Source organism: Macaca thibetana, chromosome 14 (assembly GCF_024542745.1).
Source record: "Macaca thibetana thibetana isolate TM-01 chromosome 14, ASM2454274v1, whole genome shotgun sequence".
Lineage (NCBI taxonomy): Eukaryota > Metazoa > Chordata > Mammalia > Primates > Cercopithecidae > Macaca > Macaca thibetana.
In genome coordinates this window covers 8,589,853-8,609,470 of record NC_065591.1, presented here as the reverse complement: position 1 = coordinate 8,609,470, position 19,618 = coordinate 8,589,853, and the positions used below count along the sequence as shown (strand labels likewise).

General features: G+C 50.5%; 2 protein-coding genes across 2 annotated transcripts in view; both read right to left on the bottom strand.

The window, feature by feature from the left end:
* The window catches only part of RELA (RELA proto-oncogene, NF-kB subunit), a 72,228-nt gene extending 68,484 nt beyond the window's left edge, over positions 1–3,744 (bottom strand). Inside the window, exon 1 of the mRNA XM_050756659.1 lies at positions 3,735–3,744. The gene's annotated coding sequence lies outside the window, so the exon portion shown is untranslated. The remainder of the gene's footprint in view (positions 1–3,734) is intronic.
* An 8,705-nt stretch (positions 3,745–12,449) lies between these two features.
* Positions 12,450–19,377, bottom strand: AP5B1 (adaptor related protein complex 5 subunit beta 1). The gene is made up of 2 exons (XM_050756605.1): positions 19,032–19,377; positions 12,450–18,932 (listed from the first exon to the last, which is right to left on the bottom strand). Exons 1-2 carry the CDS (start codon positions 19,179–19,181, stop codon positions 16,446–16,448), a joined length of 2,637 nt encoding a protein of 878 aa, XP_050612562.1. The 5' UTR covers positions 19,182–19,377; the 3' UTR covers positions 12,450–16,445.
* Positions 19,378–19,618: the final 241 nt, after the last annotated feature.

Below are 19,618 nucleotides of genomic sequence, written 5' to 3'. Positions count from 1 at the left end.
TTGGTAGATGGGCTCTTCATTTTTAGTTTATTAGGGACATCAACCCTTTTCTCAAATGCATTGAAAATGTTTTATCTGTGGTCTGTCTTGCAAACCTGTGTAAAGGTGATTTTTGGTGGACAAAGACTTATTTTTGTTGTTGTTTGGTTTTATAGACAAGGTCTCACTCACCTAGGCTGGAGTGCAGTGGTTTGATTGGCTAACTGCAGCCTCGACCTCCCAGGCTTAATCCATCCCCCAACCTCAGCCTCCCGTGTAGCTAGAACCACAGGCCTGCGCCACCACGCGGCTCATTTTTGTATTTTTGGTAGAGGCAGAGTTTTGCCATGTTGCCCAGGTCTTGAACTCCTGGACTCAAGCTATCTGCCCGCTTTGGCCTTCCAAATCACGCTGGAATTACAGGCGTGAGCCACTGTACCCGGGATAAAGACTTATTTTTTGTAGTCAAATTTATCAACATTTTTCAGTCTTTTAGATTTCACAATTCTCTTTTTGGTTTCTCAACTCTTCTCTAATGTTTATTTGTTCAGACACCCAACTTAGATACTATTTTTTCAAGTTCTCACATAAACACAAAACTGGAAATTTAGATTTAAATTGCGTTTAATTTATACATCCCTGGACATCTGGGAGCTGGCCTTGGTATTCTGTTGAACATAAATTTCAGAGAACATCAGCATCGGACAAGGTCACTCTGTGACCATGAGGGAGCAAGACAGAAACAGAACCTCTCCATCATCACATCTGAACGCTGGCAAAGGTGAACACTGTCCAAACCACAAAAGGCATGAAACATCCCTCTTTCTCCCACAGGAGAGTGACTGTTGTTTCCTTACCAATTACAGCACTAGCCTCCAACTAATCTTCTCTCCTGGGCAAGATTCATTAAGATAGTCCGTCATAGACATACCCCCACCTCTGACAGCATCCAAGCCAGAGAGAAGCCTGGCTTCCCTAAACCCTGACTGAAATCACTGAACATGGGCACAAATCCTCCTTTAAGTCCTTTCTAGCACCTTCTTACTGAAATGCCCCAGAGTGCAGGAGTAATATGCCCAATTTGTTCAACTGCAGATGTATTCCTGGTGGTCTTTGGCTAGAGTGGCAGATTAATTTAGAAAAAGGCTTGCTTTAGTTTTCTATCACGAAATACCTAATTCCATTTATTCACATCTCCTTGGATATCCGTACAGTTGTGAGGTTTTGTTCATATATAATAGTTTAAGTTTATTTCTTCCTAGGTTATATTAATAATTGTTTGTATTAAAAACTGAGGGGCTGGGCATGACTGGCTCACACCTGTAATTCCAGTGCTTTAGGAGGCCAAGATGGGGGAGGATTGCTTGAGACCAGGAGTTCGAGACCAGCCTGGGAAACATAGCAAGACTCCGTTTCTACAAAGAAAAAAATGTTTTAAACATGAGTGGGGCATGGCGGCATGTGCCCGTAGTCCCAGCTACTCAAGAAGCTGAGGTGGGAAGATCACTTAAGCCTAGGAGTTTGAGGCTGTTATTTGAGTCACAGTTGCACCGCTGCACACCAGCCTGGGTTACAGAGGAAGACTCTGTCTCTAAAAACCAAAATTGGGGCCGGGCGCGGTGGCTCAAGCCTGTAATGCCAGCACTTTGGGAGGCCGAGACGGGTGGATCACGAGGTCAGGAGATCGAGACCATCCTGGCTAACATGGTGAAACCCCGTCTCTACTAAAAATACAAAAAACTAGCCGGGGGAGGTGGCGGGCGCCTGTAGTCCCAGCTATTCGGGAGGCTGCAGTGGGAGAATGGCGTGAACCCGGGAGGCGGAGCTTGCAGTGAGCTGAGATCGTGCCACTGTACTCCAGCCTGGGCGACAGAGCGAGACTCCATCTCAAAAAAAAAAAAAAAAAAAAAAAAAACCAAAATTGGGGCTTTTATTTTTTCATTTTATTTTCTGACTGATTTTTTTTTAATCTATAGCAGGGGGTGGCAAACTTTTTCTGTAAGGGGTCAAATAGTAAATATTTTAGGTTTTATGGACCTTATGGTCTCTGTCACAGCTACTCACCTTCACCATTATAGCATGGAAACAGCCATAGACAGTACATACATGAATGAGCATTGTTGTGTTCCAGTAAATCTTTGCAAAAACAGACAGTGGATTGGATTTGAACCACAGGCCATATTTTTCAGACCCCTTGTCTGTAGCAAACCTGTTGATTTTTATATGTTAATTTTCAAACTAGATATCTACTGAATTCTTTTGTTCCTAATGATTTTTATTTTCTTTTTTTTTTTTTTTTTTTTTGAGACGGAGTCTCGCTCTGTCACCCAGGCTGGGGTGCGGTGGCCGGATCTCTGCTCACTGCAAGCTCCGCCTCCCGGGTTTACGCCATTCTCCTGGCTCAGCCTCCCGAGTAGCTGGGACTACAGGCGCCCGCCACCTCGCCCGGCTAGTTTTTTGTACTTTTTTTTTTAGTAGAGACGGGGTTTCACCGTGTTAGCCAGGATGGTCTCGATCTCCTGACCTCGTGATCCGCCCGTCTCGGCCTCCCAAAGTGCTGGGATTACAGGCTTGAGCCACCGCGCCCGGCCTTTATTTTCTTAAGAAAATAAAATATTAGCCAGAATTAGCCACCTCTCTTTCAAATAATGATAATTTCACCTCATCATTACATCTTCTTTTTTGTTTGTTTTCATTACACCTTGTAATTTGTTTTCTTTTCTTTCCTTTTCTTTTCTTTCTTTTTTTTTTTTTTTTGAGACAGAGTCTCGCTCTGTCGCCCAGGCTGGAGTGCAGTGGCCAGATCTCAGCTCACTACAAGCTCCGCCTCCCGGGTTTACACCATTCTCCTGCCTCAGCCTCCCGAGTAGCTGGGACTACAGGCGCCCGCCACCTCGCCCGGCTAGTTTTTTGTATTTTTTAGTAGAGACGGGGTTTCACCGTGTTAGCCAGGATGGTCTCCCCACCAGCATGGTTCAAACTTCATTTACCATGGAATTTTAACGAATTCTGTAAGGTCCAAACCTTGCTGCTGGCTCTTTAGTCCAAAAAACATGACATAAATAACAGATGGGCATCATGATTAGAACATCACTGCTTTCGAAGACTAGTGGTGATTGGCTGGTCAGTGCTGGTCTGTCATTCAGCTCATGCAGACGCCAGACAAGTGTATAGTTGGGTTGCCTCCTTGTCTCTCAGTGATCAACAGATATAACATTTTATGAAATTCAATGATTGGGCCAGGCGCGGTGACTCACACCTGTAATCCCAGCGCTTTGGGAGGCCAAGGTGGATGGATCACTTGAGGTCAGGAGTTGAAGACCATCCTGGCCAACCTGGTGAAACTCCGTCTCTACTAAAAATACAAAAATTAGCCAGGCGCCCGTGGTGGTGGGCGCCTATAATCCCAGCTACTCGGAGGCTGAGGCAGGAGAATCACTTAAACCTGGGAGGCAGAGGTTGCCGTGAGCCAAGATTGTGCCACTGCACTCCAGCCTGGGTGACAGAGCGAGACTCCTTCTCAAAATAATAATAATAATAATAATAATAATAATAATAATAATAATTTTAAAAATCGGATGAATAACTGGAAGGGGGAATGGCTAACAAATATAAAAGTACAGCAAAAAAAAATGAGGATAAGACTGGAAGTGAAATTGTATATGAAGCTGTGGCACGAACTATATTGAAAGTCTGATGAATATCATGATATAGTTTGGATGCTTATCTCCTCCAATGCTCATGTTGAAGTGTGACCCCCCCAATGTTGGAGGTGGGGCTTAGTGGGAGGGGTTGGGCCATGGGAGTGGATCCCTCAGGAATGGCTTGGTGCCCTCTTCAAGGTAATGAGTGGTAGTAAGTTCACATGAGAACTGATTATTTAAAAGTGTGGCAGCTCCCCATCCCTCTCTCTTGCTCCCTCTCCTGCCATGTGATACACTGCTCCCCCTTTGCCCTCTGCCATGGTTGTAAGCTTCCCGAGGCCTCACCAGAAGCAGGTGCTGGAGCCATGCTTCTCGTACAGACTGTAGAACTGTGACCCAAATAAACTTCTTTTCTTTATAAATTACCTAGTCTCCAGTGTTCCTTCAGAGCAACACGAAATAAACTAATACATATAATAAACGAGGTAAAGTTGCTTCAACATATTTTTTAAATTTTTTCTTTTAATTTTTTTTTTTCTTTGTTGCCCAGGCTAGTCTTGAACTCCTGAGCTCAAGAGATCCTCCCACCTCAGCCTCCCAAAGTGCTGGGATTACAGGCATGAACCAACACGTCCAGGCTGCTTCAACATCTTTTAGTTTAAATTGCACTGGAAACAGAAGTCGTTTGTGGTTGAAATGGAATGTTTACTTCTATGTTGAACTGAAGACTGTAATTTGTTAACAATCCCCATCGGTTTGGCCAGCATTCAGGCTGAAGCATTGAAGTTAATTGCCACATTGACAGAAAACAGTAATTTCAAGGAGACTGTAGAAACTTTTACCAACGGTAAAGGGTGGTTTGTTTCATCATTTCAGAAGTTGGCATGAATTGATTAATGTGAAACTGTCAAGCACAGATGAGGATATTGCTGTGAATTCTGCAAGGATTCAGATGTCAAGGATATATATATATACATATATTTTTTTTTTTGGTCAGGGTCTCGTTCTGTTGCTCAAACTGTACTGAAGTGGCACAATCATGGCTCACTGCAGCCTCAAACTCCTGAGCTCAAGCAATCCTCCAGCCTCAGCCTCCCAAGTAGCTTAGATGATAGGCATGTGCCACCACACCCAGCTAGGTTTCTGCATTTTTTTAGAGGCCAGGGGCGGTGGCTCATGCCTGTAATCCCAGCACTTTGGGAGGCCGTGGCTGGCGGATCACCCAAGGTTAGGAGTTCGAGACCAGCCTGGCCAACATGGTGAAACCCCATCTCTACTAAAAATACAAAAATTAGGCCGGGCGTGGTGGCTCACGCCTGTAATCCCAGCACTTTGGGAGGCCGAGGTGGGCGGATCACAAGGTCAGGAGATCGAGACCATGGTGAAACCCCGTCTCTACTAAAAATAGAAAAAATTAGCCGGGCGCAGGGGCGGGCGCCTGTAGTCCCAGCTACTCGGGAGGCTGAGGCAGGAGAATGGCGTGAACCCGGAAGGCGGAGCTTGCAGTGAGCCGAGATTGCACCACTGCACTCCAGCCTGGGCGACAGAGCGAGACTCCGTCTCAAAAAAAAAAAAAAAAAAAAAAACAAAATTAGGCCAGGCATGGTGGCTCACACCTGTAATCCCAACACTTTGGGAGGCCAAGAAGGGCGGATCACCAGGTCAGGAGTTCAAGACCAGCCTGGCCAACATAGTGAAACCCCATCTCTACTAAGAATACCAAAAAAAAATTTTTTTTCTATAGATGGGGTCTCACTGTATTGCCCAGGCTGGTCTTGAACGCCTGAGCTCAGGCAATCCTCCGGCCTTAATCTCCCAAAGTGTTAAGACTATAGGCATGAGCCACCACATCCAGCTGATTTTGTTTTTTTTAACTAACCACTATACTAACGAGGATCAAGGATAATTATTAAGGCAGGCAGTGGTCACGAAAAGGATAACGATGTCCTAGAAGAAATGCCGCTGGCAAAAAGTTTAAAAGAACTTGGAGGCCGGGTGCGGTGGCTCAAGCCTGTAATCCCAGCACTTTGGGAGGCCGAGACGGGCGGATCACGAGGTCAGGAGATCAAGACCATCCTGGCTAACACGGTGAAACCCCGTCTCTACTGAAAAATACAAAAAACTAGCCGGGCGAGGTGGCGGGCGCCTGTAGTCCCAGCTACTTGGGAGGCTGAGGCAGGAGAATGGTCTAAACCCGGGAGGCGGAGCTTGCAGTGAGCTGAGATCCGGCCACTGCACTCCAGCCTGGGCGACAGAGCAAGACTCTGTCTCAAAAAAAAAAAAAAAAGAACTTGGAGATATTTCACAACATTGGAAGTACAAAGGATAAGATGTTGAAAGTTGATCCAAACTTAGAAAGGAGTATGACAATTTGCCAAGGCATGCAAAATGTGTTCTTTTGTTGTTGTTGTTGTTTCTTTTGAGATAGAGTCTCGCTCTTGTCACCCAGGCTGGAGTGCAATAGCGCAATCTCGGGTCACTGAAACCTCCACCTTCCAGGTTCAAGTGATTCTCCTGCCTCAGCCTCCTGAGTAGCTGGGATTATAGGCGCCCACCACAATACCCAGCTAATTTTTTTTATCTTTAGTAGAGACAGGGTTTCACCATGTCGGGCAGGCTGGTCTTAAACTCCTGACGTAAAGTGATCTGCCCGCCTTGCCCTCCCAAAGTGCTGGGATTACAGGCATGAGTCACCGTGCCCGGCCTTCTTTTTTCTTTTTTTTTTTTTGAGACAAGGCCTCACTCTGTCACCCAGGCTGGAGTGCAGTGGTGTGATCATGGCTCACTGCAGCCTTGAACTCCTGGGCTCAAGCTGCCATCCTCCTGCCTCAGGAGGCAGCTAGGACTGCACACATGCGCCACCACACTTGGCTGCTGTGTTTTCGTGTTTTTTTTTAAATTTTTGTAGAGACAGGGTCTCACTATGTTACCCAGTCTGTTCTGAAACAGCTGGCCTCAAGCGATCTTCCCGCCTTGGCCTCCCCAAGTGCTGGAATTACAGATGTGAGCCACCACGCTCAGCCTATATATAGTATTTATAATTCTCTTTGGTGTGGATAAAACACATCTCTATCAGACTGGCTTATGGGTGCAGAATTCCATTGGTACTTATTGAAAAACAGAAAATTGTTTCCTATAACCATGATACTTGAAGGATAGTTTGTCTGAATATAAAATCCTGGCTCACACTTGTAAAGGTATAATGTCTAAAACCTGCTGCTCCGTTGCTATCTTGCTTTGTATGCTGGTTTAAAAAGTCTGCTGTCGGCCAGGCGCGGTAGCTCACGCCTGTAATCCCAGCACTTTGGGAGGCCGAGGCAGGTGAATCATGAGGTCAGGAGATCGAGGCCATCCTGGCTAACATGGTGAAACCCCATCTCTACTAAAAAAATACAAAAAAATTAGCCAGGCGTGGTGGTGGGCACCTGTATTCCCAGCTACTCAGGAGGCTGAGGCAGGAGAATGGCATGAACCAGGGAGGCGGAGCTTGCAGTGAGCCGAGATCACGCCACTGCACTCCAGCCTGGGCGACAAACTGGAGTCCTTGAGAGTTTTTCTTTTTTAAAGAGTCTTTGAGGCCAGGCATGGTGGCTCACACCTGTAATCCCAGCACTTTGGGAGGCCAAGGTGGGCGGATTACCTGATGTCAGGAGTTCCAGACCAGCCTGGCCAACATGGCGAAACCTCATCTCTACCAAAAATACAAAAATTAGCCGGGCGTGGTGGCAGGTGACTGTAATCCCAGTTACTCAGAAGGCTGAGGCAGGACAATCACTTGGATCCAGGAGGCGGAGGTTGCAGTGAGCCGAGATCATGCCACTGCATTCCAGAGTGGGTAACAGAGTGGGACTCCGTTTCAAAAAAAATAAACAATAGAAGTCTTTAAAATTAGAGTTTTACTAGGATATGTTTCAAAGTTGATCACACTGAGTGAATCTTCCCACATTCCCAGTGGGCTCTTCCAATGTGCAGATTTTTTGCTCCTGGACAGTTTTCTTACAGTGTTAAATATTAGTGCTAGTTTAGTTGTTTATTTTTTCTTCAGGGACTCCAATAACACACATGTGATTCCTTCTTTGAGTATATTCTGTTTCCATTACTTTCTTTGGACCCAGCCTACTTCTTTATCTCATTTTCATTCTCTTGCTTGGTTTCCTATGTTCCTTTAATGCCCCTTATTAAATTTTTATTTGAATTTATTCTCCCTTGGGCATCTTGTAATTTAATCTTTACTTCTAGATAATTTTGTCTGTTTATTCCATTTCTTTCCAGAGTTCAATCAAATCTATTTTCATTTCTTCCTCTATTTTGTCTGTTTCTGTTCTTTGTTTTTAAATTTCCCACCCAAAGTGGTTTTGCATGTCTTCAAATGCTTGTTTTGCATGTATTTGGTTCTGTTTAGTGTTGTATTGCAGCTTTCTTCTTCTTCATGGCTGTTGTTTCAGAGGTTTGTGTGAATTTTCCTTGGTTCATATGTGATGAAGTTCATTTTCTGATATTTTGCAATAACTGTATGAACCTGTCTTTTCATTATTCATTTTTGTGGTATTGGATGTTTTACAAGATCCCTAGATAATGCGCCCTCTTCTGGCAACATTATGAAGTCCAGATGCTTTAGTGAATTTGTTTTGCAGGGGTGGGGGTTGTGGGTCTTCTTTTTTTTTTTTTTTTTTTTTTTTTTTGTCTTGGAGGGCAATTAAACTTCTCCATTTGCTTCCCTAGTCACACTCAAATGCCAAAGGACACTTTTCCCTTCTTTTGTGGGTAGTTGCTCCCCAAGGATCTATGTGTTTCCAAGACTGTGGCTTCACATTTCACCTGTAACTTTTTTTTTGAGACAAAGTTTTTGCTCTGTCACCCAGGCTGGAGTGCAGTGACACGATCTCAGCTCACTGCAACCTCCACCTCCTGGGTTCAAGCGATTCTCCTTCCTCAGCCTCCCGAGTAGCTGGCACGTGCCACCACACCTGGCTAATTTTGTATTTTTAGTAGAGATGGGATTTCACCATGTTGGCCAGGCTGGTCTCGAACTCCTGACCTCAGGCAATCCACCCGCCTCGGCCTCCCAAAGTGCTGGGATTACAGGCATGAGCCACCGTGCCTGGCCTCATGTGTACTTTTAAATCCTCCACATATTGTCCCAGCTCTGACACTACTGCAGACACTTTTGAACATTTTCAGGCTCAAGGTGTACTTAAGTGTTTTTGGTGAGGTCTTAGATCAAGCTTAAGCCCTTTACAACTCCCTCCTCTCCTTTGTCCCAGTTTTCCTCAGCCAGTCTTGTGGCAGGTGGGGCTGGAATGGGCATGTGGGAAGGAAAGTCTGAGCTGTCACTTGTTTTTCCTTTTTCTCTCTTTTTTCTTCTCCTTCTCCTTCCTCCTCCTCCTCCTCCTTCTTCTTCCTCTCTCTCTTTCTCTTTCTTTCTTTCGTTTATTTCTTGTCTCACTCACCCAGGTTGGAGTGCAGCCTGGACCTCCAGGGCTCAAATAATCCTCCTATCTCAGCCTCCCAAGTAGCTAGAACTACAGGTGCACACCACCACGCCCAGCTAATTTTTGTATTTTTTGTAAAGACAGGTTTTTGCCATGTTGCCCTGGCTAGTTTCGAACTCCTGGGCTCAAGGAATCTGTCCACCTCAGCCTCCCGAAGTGCTGGGATTACAAACGTTGAGTCACTACGCCCGGCCGGGTAATTTCTATGTTATTTGTTTTTCTTGTTCTTTTTAAGTTTGAGCATTCTTGTCTCCAAGTTATCCTGAGGGCTTGCTGTTGCATAATTTTATCTTTTCTCCTCATTCCATATTGTTTCTCTAGGCGACACTGGGGACCTACGCTGCTACCATTGTCCTCCTACCTGAAAGCCTCTGACAAAATATTGTCTTCCCATTCCATCGAAGGTTTAGAGGCCTCAGTGTCCAAGGGAGAATGCTGCCAGGAATTGACACTGCATGGTTTTTTTGAACTGGAAGGCTGCCCCCGTCGCTTTGCCTGGGGGCCAAGAGCTCTAAAAGGAAGACTGACCCTGACTGTCCACCAAGGAGCTGCTGCTGCCACACAACAGAGACAAGGAGTCCGTCGTACCCAGGGGATCCCCGAGACATCTCTGAGGATTGCTGGGTTCAGTGACAGTGTTAATGAAAGCCTCAAGTGACCCAATACAAGCAGAATAACCAAGGACTCAAGACCCTTCAGGAATGAAGTTTGGGTCACCTCATTAAGTAAAGGAACTAAAGGAACATGAATGGGTATGGAAGAAAGAAGCTGTAAATATCAATCCAGGGTCAACAGATAAAATACAGGATGCTCAGTGTCAAAAAGGAAAACTTTAGCCCAGGTAAGTTTCACAGTGTTTAACTGAGCAAAGAACAATTCAAGAATTGGGCAGCCTCTCATGCCAGAGTGGGCTCAGAGATGCCAGTGTAGCCACGTGGTGGAAGATTTACGGACAGAAAGGAAAATGAAGTACAGAAAACATAAGTGAGATACAGGAAACAGCCAGACTGGTTACAGATTGGTGTTTCCCTTATCTGAACACAGTTTGAACAGTTGGCCACCTTTGATTAGCCAAAACTCAGTGACTGCCACAAGTGTTGGCTACAGTCTGCTTACAAGTCCATTTAGGTTATAGTTCACAATGTACAGAGAAACCTTTAAGCCAGACTTAAAATATGTAAGAAGGCAGCTTTAGGCTAAACATGATTTAACACTGGTGATAGCCCGGGCACAGTGGCTCACACCTGTAACCCCAGCACCTTGGGAGGCTGAGGCAGGTGGATCACTTGAGGCCAGGAGTTGGAGACCAGTCTGGCCATTATGGCAAAACCTTGTCTTTACTAAAAATACAAAAATTAGCCAGGTGTGGTGGCACGCACCTATAATCTCAGCTACTCAGGACGCTGAGGCACGAGAATGGGTTAAACCCGGGAGGCGGACATTGCAGTGAGCCAAGATCACGCCACTGCACTCCAGGCTGGGCAACAGAGCAAGACTGTCTCAAAAACAAAAACAAAAACAAAACAAAAAGCCACCAATTATATCTGAACCTTGGAGAAACACCTATTGGTTTTTTAGTATAAGTATGTCCTATTAACAACTAAAAAAATTCATTGTTTCTCCAAAATTCAAATTTAAATGCAAATCCTATATAATATTTTTATTTGCTAAACCTAGCAACCCTAATTAGGGCCTTGTAACCCATTGCACAAACGATTCATACTTTCTTCCTTCCATGTAAAATAGAGATTAAGCAATATCTTTCCCCTTGTTTCATATAAAGTGTATTATTGATAATTGTTAACTAAAAAAAGAAACTCAATATACACAGTTTATAAATTTTGAAAGGAGGAGACTTTATTTCTTATAAAGGGTTAGGCTGGGCTTGGTGGCTCACACCTATAATCCCAGCACTTTGGGAGGCCAAGGCAGGAGGATCACTTGAACCCAGGAGGCCTTAGCCAGCCTGGACAACATAGTGAGACCCCATCTCTACACAAAATTTTAAAAATTAGCCGGGTGTGGTGGCATGCACCTGTAGTCTTAGGTGCCTGGAGGCTGAGGCAGGAGGATCACTTTGGCCCAGGAGTTTGAGGGTGCAGTGAGCTATGATCGCACCGCTGCACTCCAGCCTCAGAAAGGGAGTGAGAGCCGCTGGGAAGCATGCCTCCAGTCAAGACCAGAGACAGGAACTTCAAAGGAGGAGGGGTTAGGGTAGGAGCTTCATGCTCAATGGATTGACTAAACATACCTATTCAATAGGTTACATGAGGAGCTATGAATATTCATGAAGGTGGTTCTGACACACGCATATTGAACAAACATGCATGTAACATACAACCCATGGTCACTCTGGGGTGAAGACTTAACATTTACATGTATTATAATTAGGCCCTATATGGCAAAATGTCTTTTCAGGACATGAAGACATGCAAGTGCAGGAGCTCTGTAAGCCAGCCAGAACCAGTCCATGGTGGGTGGTCATCTTGTCGGGAAGAAATTACTGAAATCAGTCTTGTCCAACCAAAGCTGTAGTTATGGCTGGTGAAACAGTGGCTAGAGGTCAGTCAGTCAGCATCTGGTGGAGCTGAAAATGTTTTTAATATTGCTTATCTCAAAGCCAGTGCTTGGGCCGAGTGCGGTGGCTCACGACTGTTATCCCAACACTTTGGAAGGCCGAGGCGGGTAGATCACCTGAGGTCATGAGTTCAAGACCAGCCTGGCCAATGTGGTGAAACCCCATCTCTACTAAAAATACAAAAATTGGCCGGGCGCGGTGGCTCAAGCTTGTAATCCTAGCACTTTGGGAGGCCGAGACGGGCGGATCACGAGGTCAGGAGATCAAGACCATCCTGGCTAACACGGTGAAACCCCGTCTCTACTAAAAATACAAAAAATTAGCCGGGCGAGGTGGCGGGCGCCTGTAGTCCCAGCTACACGGGAGGCTGAGGCAGGAGAATGGCGTAAACCCGGGAGGCGGAGCTTGCAGTGAGCTGAGATCCGGCCACTGCACTCCAGCCCGGGCGACAGAGCGAGACTCCGTCTCAACAAAAAAAAAAAAAAAAAAAAAAAAAAAATACAAAAATTGGCCGGGCATGGTGGCGGACACCTGTAATCCCAGTTACTCAGGAGGCTGAGGCGGGAGAATCACTTGAACCCAGAAGGCAGAGGTTGCAGTGAGCCAAGATCACGCCACTGCACTCCTGCCTGGGTGACAAAGTAAGACTCCGTCTCAAACAAAAAAAAAAAACCAAAACACACAAACAAAAAAAAAAGTGTTTGTTTTTAAGCTTTTTAGCTGCTACAGAAAAAAAAAAAAAACAAAAAACCCTTGTGCAGTTAGAACATAGTTTATTCATAAGTGGGGGGCAGGGGAGGCAGAGTGTGAAGGGGGGCCCTACATGACTTAACCCTTGCTTGGCATGGCCTTAGGTCCTGTTTACAATTTGGTATCTTATGCCACAGAGTCTGTTCTGTCCATCTCATGATCCCTATTTTGTTCATTCATGCTGGGCAGTTGTGTCTAAACCATAAAGGGATGGGGTATAACAAGTTGCATCTGACCTCCCAGCCTGTCAGGGCCAGGAATTAGGTTTTTTCTGAGGTCCCCTTGGCCACGAGGTGGCGTCTGTTCAGTCGGTGGGGTTTTAGGATTTTTAGTTTACATAACTAATTTGATAATCCAGGGCATTTGTTACAGCGTATCAAGGTGAGATTATGACTCAGCTATTTAGCACCTCCATGGCAACATGTACTTCCCCAACTGTCATGGCAGAGGAAGAGAGGGCTGGAAAAATGAGCACTGGCAATGACATACTGTGCCCCAAAACTGACCCCCTTCACATTTTTCTTTTTTTTCTTTTTGAGAGGAGTCTCGCTCTGTCATTCAGGCTGGAATGCAGTGGCCCGATCTCAGTTCACTGCAACCTCCACCTCCCAGGTTCAAGCGATTCTCCTGCCTCAGCCTCCTGAGTAGCTGGGATTATGGGCACGCCACCACGCCCAGCTAATTTTTGTATTTTTAGTAGAGACGGGTTTCACTATGTTGGCCAGGCTGGTCTCGAACTCCTCACCTCAGGTGATCAACCCGCCTTGGCCTCCCAAAGTGCTGGGATTACAGGCATGAGCCACCCCGCCCAGCCCTTGACCCCCTTCACATTTCATTAGCCAGAGCTGGACTTGCGGCCAGACCTGCCTTGAAGGAGGCAAGGAAAGGTATGTGAACATGAGCAACATCCACACAGGTGGACAAAGTGACCCATGTGACTTTGGTTCCCTCTCTTTAGGAAGAATTTTTGGATGTACTTGGGACAGTTACAGGCATGCTGCTATTGCCATGATCTTCAGGAAGCTGAAGTGATGAGCAGCAGTGTGTGATTCTGAGAACACAGAGGGCTGGGGTCTAGAAGCTATCTCAGGTGGGCTCACTCAGTGCCATCCTCCCTCTTGGTGCCTCCCTAGGAATGCTGAGAAGATGCAAAACCAAAAGCTTTTACTCCAACATTGCTTAGCCAAGCTAAACACATGCATTCCCTATGATTTAACAATTCTGCTCCTAGTATGTATCACAGAGAAATTGTCCCATGGGTCCATAAGGGCATATAAGAACGGCCATTGCAGCACAGTTCTGGTTGGGGTCGGGGGAGCTGAAGGTCATGTGGTGTCCACCACTGGAGGAATGGATGGATAAAATGGGATGGATGCACAGGTGGGCAGATGGGTGAAAGGATGGTCAGTCCTCACGTGGACTAGTTACCTTACTCTTAGGCTAACAACTAGCATCTCCAGGCGAAAAGAAAACGTTTCTGGATTCCCTTGCCACTGGAGTTCTGTGGAAGAGAGAAATGGAGTCCACTAATGAGATGCCCTTTGAAGGATGTGGATGGAGGAAACAGGGCCAAGCAAGTTTGCCCTGCGGGCCCAGCCTTGGGGATATTCAGTCCTTCTGCAGCAGCATCAAGCTTCTGGCTTTGTGGGTGTCAGGAGGCAGGAGTGGCAGTTGCACCCCAAGTCCCAGGGCCCAAGCACAGCTTCTGGGGTGCTTAGAGGGGGTGGATGGCAGGCAGGACAGTATGTTCTGATCTCAGCTCCAGTGGGAGCCTCCTGGAGGCGACTTCTCCAGCCTTCCCATGTACTTTGTTAAGTACCCTGATTCCCTTAAATTCTCTTCTGCCAAAAACAGCTGGAGAAGTTTCTGTTTCCTGAAACTGACCCCTTCCTGATTGGGAAATGACTTGCCAAGGTGACAAAGCAAGTTACTGTCACATCTCAAATTTGAGACAGGCCTCCTGACTACCTATTAACAGTCCCACTGTCCCAGGCCGGTTTTTTTGTTTTTTGGGTTTTTTTTTTTTTTTTTTTTTTTTTTTTTTTTTTTTTTTTTTGAGACAGAGCCTCGCTGCCGCCCAGGCTGGAGTGCAGTGGCGTGATCTTGGCTCACTGCAACTTCCGCCTCCCGGGTTCAAGCAATTCCCCTGCCTCACCCTCCCAAGTAGCTGGAATTATAGGTGCCCACCACCATGCCCGGCTGATTTTTGTATTTTTATTAGAGACAGGGTTTCGCCATGTTGGCCAGATTGATCTCGAACTCCTGGCCTCAGGTGATCCACTCACCTCAGCCTCTCAAAGTGCTGAGATTACAGGCATGAGCCACCACACCCAGCTCAGGCCCGTCTTTCCTCTCCTAGCCTGCCCCAGTCAGAAGGATCAGGAGGGGTAAAGCTGGCCCATGGGGAACCTGTGGCTGGGAGCCCATGAGGCAGGGGCAGCAGAAGGTGGCAGCGAGGGTTGGACCTCTGTGACCCTGGCTGTCTGCTCTGATGGCATGGTAATGGAAACCTGCTACCAGATGACAAAACACTATTACCAAACAGCTGGGTGACCTTAGGAAAATCACTCAACCGCTCCTGCCTACAGATTTCCTCACCTGCGGGGCCCTGCAGAGCTGTTGCAAGGATGAAATGAGGCAACGTACATGTGCCTGGCAGCAGAGCTGACCCCACACAGCTCAATCCTCAGTGTTGGCATGTTTGGGGAAAAAAAACAACTAGAGGAACTAGTTCTTCTTACCTGGGAAGATTCCTAAGCACAAATTAGATTTCTTAGGGGCTGAGATTAGAAAAAGCTTAGTCTCAGCTCCTAGACCTTATTAGCAGGCCCTTCCTAGAGCTGGCTCTAATCGGCATAGCTTGGGAAGCTCTCTTCCTGGGGAAGAAACCACCTAGCCACTGCGGCCTGTTTCTGGCTTAGGTCCACTGGCCTGCCTGGCGTGAGCTCCCTGGGGCAGGGAGCCTGCAAACCTTGGGAGTGGAGAAGCGCTGGCTTGGCCGGGTGTGGTGGCTCACACCAGTAATCCCAACACTTGGGTGAGGCTGAGGCAGGAGAGTCGCTTAAGCCCAGGAGTTCGAGACCAGCCTAGGAAACGGGGAGATCCTGTCTGCAAACAATACAGTGGTGACTCACACCTGTAGTCCCAGCTACTCAGGAGGCCAGCTGAGATGGGAGGATCACCTGAGCCTGGGAGGCAGAGGCTGCAATGATCCCTAATCGCACCACTGCACTCCAGAGCCAGAGTGAGATCCTGTCTTTAACCTCCCCCAAAAACAAAGAAAGAAAAGTACTGTCTGATAGGTCAGGAGGTCCACACTAGCTCCAGCCTCCTTCCTAAATCACTGGGAGGCCTTGGGCAAGGCCAGACCCTCTCTGGGAAGCAGAAAGGAGATTTTCCCCCTGCCTCCTGGGCAGGGATTGTGGAGAACGCTAGTGCGTCTGGGTGAGAAGGCACTCTGCAGCTCTGCAGTGCTGGGTTCTGTCTGGAAGCCTTCTCAGGGCCTATGACCCTGCTACGGTTTGAATGTTTGTCCCCTCCCACACTCATGTTGAAATGTAATTGCCACTGTAACAGTGTAAGATTAGACCCTAAGAGGTGGTCAGGCCACGAGGACTCTGCCCTCCTGTGTGAACTCAGGCTGCTATCTTGGGAATGGGTTCGCTCTCCCCTCACTCCTGCCATTCTGTCCAATGTCATGGGATGATGCAGAAGGGTCCTCACTGGGCTCCGGGCCCTCAACTGTGGACTTCCCAGCCTCCAGAGCTCTGAGCCAATACATTCCTGTTTATTATAACTTACCCAGTCTCAGGTATCTTGCTAAAGCAGCAAAAACAGACTAAGACAGACCCTCACCCCCATGAGCCTGCTCCCAACCGGGGCCCAAAAGAAAACAAGCCAGCGAGGGCACTGGGGAATGCAGGGTTTTGGGGAAAGAGCTACAGGAGTGTGCCTTGGCCCCCACAAGGGCCACAGTCCTGCCCCCACCTGGTCTCCCGGGGCTCAGAGAGCAGCCGCCAGCCCACGGAGGTAGTCCCCCGCCAGGGGCAGCACAGCCCAGTCATCAGTCCGCAGGGCCACAGGCACTCCGTCTGCCAGGGCCGCCTCTAGCCGCAGCAGCAGCTTTGAGTTCGGGGGCAGGTGGATCGCTACATAGTAGCTGGTAGGGGGCTGGGCCACCACCACGAAAGGCTCCAGGTGGTGGGACACCAAGCCCTCCAGGCCCTGTGGCCCAAGTGGACACCACACACGACTCTCGGCACCCTCTGGCAGGCAGGAATCCCAGAGCTCCTCAAAGAAACCCAGCCCAGCACCCCCTGGGGGCTTCGGGAAAGGCAGAAAGAGGTCGGCAAAGTTGACGAACAGGGGTGGCAAGTGGGCATGGCACGTGAGACCAGTGGATGTGGTGTAAAGGGCGTGGACATCCAGCCGTGCGGGGGCCGGGCATCGGGGCTGCAGCGGCAGGAGCAGAGGGCGGGCAGGGCGACCAGGACACAGGCAGGGCACATGGACAGCCTCCAGGGGTGCATACAGCTGCCCTTCTACACGGAAGCGCAGCTCCAGAGAGTAGATGGGCTCCAGCGCCTCCGGCTGGAGCTTCAGCACTGGGAGTGGGCCCTTGACCCCATGGGACCCCACGCTCAGCCGTACCAGGGCCGGGGCCTCCTGCACCATCAGTGCTGCCACAAAGCCCTGGTTCTCGGCCACCAGTGAAGAGGCCAGTGCAGGTGGGGCAAGCGAGGGGCCCAGGGCCACCCCCAACTTGGGTCCAGCCAGGTGTGCCAGGAGGATGTAGTAGAGACGGGCATGGTCACGCCCATCAGGGTCCTCCAGCTGCCTGGCCAGCACCTGCAGCAAGTCAACCAGGCCACCCCTCACCCCTGCCCGCAGCAGCGCCCGGCAGACCCGCAGTAGGCCCTGCTGTAGGTCCCAGTTCGTGCAGTGGGCAGCTGCGGCCTGTAGAAAGTTGAGAGTAGCACTCTGGGCATCTCCATCTGCCACCTTTGCCAGCATTTTCAGGTGCCAGCAAAGAGCTTCATCCCTGCCCGGCCTGGACACCACCTCCTGCCGCAACACCACCTTCAGGGGCTCCCTCAGCTCAGAGTCCACCTGATCCAAGAAGTCCACAAAGTGGGAAGCCAGCATGGGCCGGACTCGGTATAGCTGGGCCAGTCCGTGGATCAAGGGGGTCAGCACTGTAGGTTGCCCAGCCAGGCAGCGGGTCACCAGATATGAGGCCTGGAAGCAGACAGTGGCCAAGGCCCGGGGGCCCTCGTCCAGGGCTGCCCGCTGCCGCAAGCCGGCCAGCAGCTCTTCCAGGTAGTGCCGTGGGCTTGGAAGCTGGCCTTTCTCCTCTTCTTCATCCTCAGCACAGAGCAGGCATAGCAAATGCAGGCGGGCCAGGAGAGCCATCGGGTCATGCAGGAGACTGGGCAGGAGACCACGGCATAGCTGAGGCCCTAGCAGCAGTGGGGCAGCCTCCTCACCTTCGGGACCCAGCGGCCAGTTCTCAGGGAAGCTCAGGAGGCAGTGCAGGTAAAAGAGATGGGTGGGCGGAGGCAGAGCAGGGTGCTGGGCAGCCAAGGTGAGCCGGCGGAGCAGCAGTGCTTCATCCTGGGCTGTGAACAGGGCCTCACCAAAGGCCGCCTTGAGGGCGAGCACGGCGTGCAGCAGTGTCAGCTGTGCTGTGCCTAGCAGCCGTACCAGCTGCGGCTTGAAGAGTGCAGGTGGCTGTCCCTGCAGACCCCGCAGGGCCCAGCCCAGCAGCCACAGGAGCTGGGCCTGGGCCACAGGAGTGAGCAGATAGGAGGTGTCCAGGAGCTGGATCACCGCAGCCCGCAGCTCCCGCGCCTCCTCAGGGCTGTGCTCTCGTGCTGTAAGACTAGGCTCCCCCTCTCCCTCCTCAGCTGCCGGCCAGCTGGGTGCTTGGGGCTGAAGGCGTCCATCACCCTCCTCCACTAGTGTCCAATCCCAGGGACCACCCCCAGTTGGGGGGACCTTATCCGTGAGCAGTCCCCCTAGGCCAGCCCCAACCCGGGACTGGAGCACCAAGGTGTTGCGCAAAGCAAGGGCCAGCAGCAGGCTGAGCGGCTGGACGGGGCCTTCCTGCCCCAGCAGGCCCCGTAGCAGCCCCAGGGAGCCCCCCAGCAGCCCGGGCTTGCAGCTCTCTAGCTCTCGCAGGCACTCGCAGGCGGTGGCCTGCAAGGGGCGCTGTTCCGAGGCGGGGACAAAGCCTCGCCCCAGATCGCTGCCTGCGGCCAGGCCGAGCAGTAGGGGCAGGAGCCGGCAGGAGGCGCCCGAGGTGGGGCCCAGCGCGCCGCCCGCCGCCAGGGCTGTGGTGGCCGCCAGCAGCAGGGGCCGACGGAGAGCTGAGGGCCGCGGGGGTAGGAGGACCAAGGTGTCCAACAAGGAGGTGGCGGCCACCTCGGCCGCAGAGACGTCGGGCCACAGCTGGGCAGGGTACTCCAAGCTCAGGGCCAGCAGGGAAACCTGGATAGGGGATTAGGAGGCAATCACGAAGATGAGGTTCAGGACGCGGCGGGCTGGGGTGACTCTGCGGGCAGGGGCAGGGGACGCGTGGGGGCCTACCTTGGTCTGCTCGCTCAGCTTCTCACTCCTCAGGTCGCCCAGCAGGTCCCGACCCAAATCCTCCCCCTCGGGACCTGCCATGAAGGCGGACGGGCTGGCCCGGAAGGCCCCCAAGCGCTGGGCCCAGGCGTCCCGGCTCAGGGGCCCCATCGTGAGGCGCGCGGGCCCCTGCGCAGGGAGAGGGACCCTCAGGCCGCAGCCACCAGGAGCGCGGGCCCGCCGCCGACCTCGAGGGGCTACGGTCACTCCCGGCCGCCGCGCAGATGCCGACGGGACCCGCGCCCGGCTCCCACGGTGACACCAGGGCTCTCAGGGCCGACGCCGGGGCCCCCGCGGGACGGGACAGGAGCAGGGCGAGGGAGGGTGCGTGCCGAGAGCTCGTTAGGCCGCCGCCCTCCAGCCCGCGGCCCGCACCGAAACCACAGCGCCACCCCGGCCCCCGGCGCCCGCGGTAACGGGCCGCGCTCGCCGCCTGACTCAGCTGCCGCGGGCGCTCAGGCCGGCCGGCTCCTTCCGGGCTGGCGGCGCGGGGCGGGGCGCAGCGCGGGGGCGGCCAAGGCCCGGCGGGGTGGGGTGGGGCGGGGCGT

Coding starts and splice junctions, on each gene's coding strand:
- AP5B1 (XM_050756605.1), bottom strand. CDS start 19,181: ATGGGGCCCCTGAGCCGGGACGCCTGGGCCCAGCGCTTGGGGGCCTTC. Junction 18,933..19,031: donor AGCTGAGCGAGCAGACCAAG/GTAGGCCCCCAC, acceptor TCCCCTATCCAG/GTTTCCCTGCTGGCCCTGAG.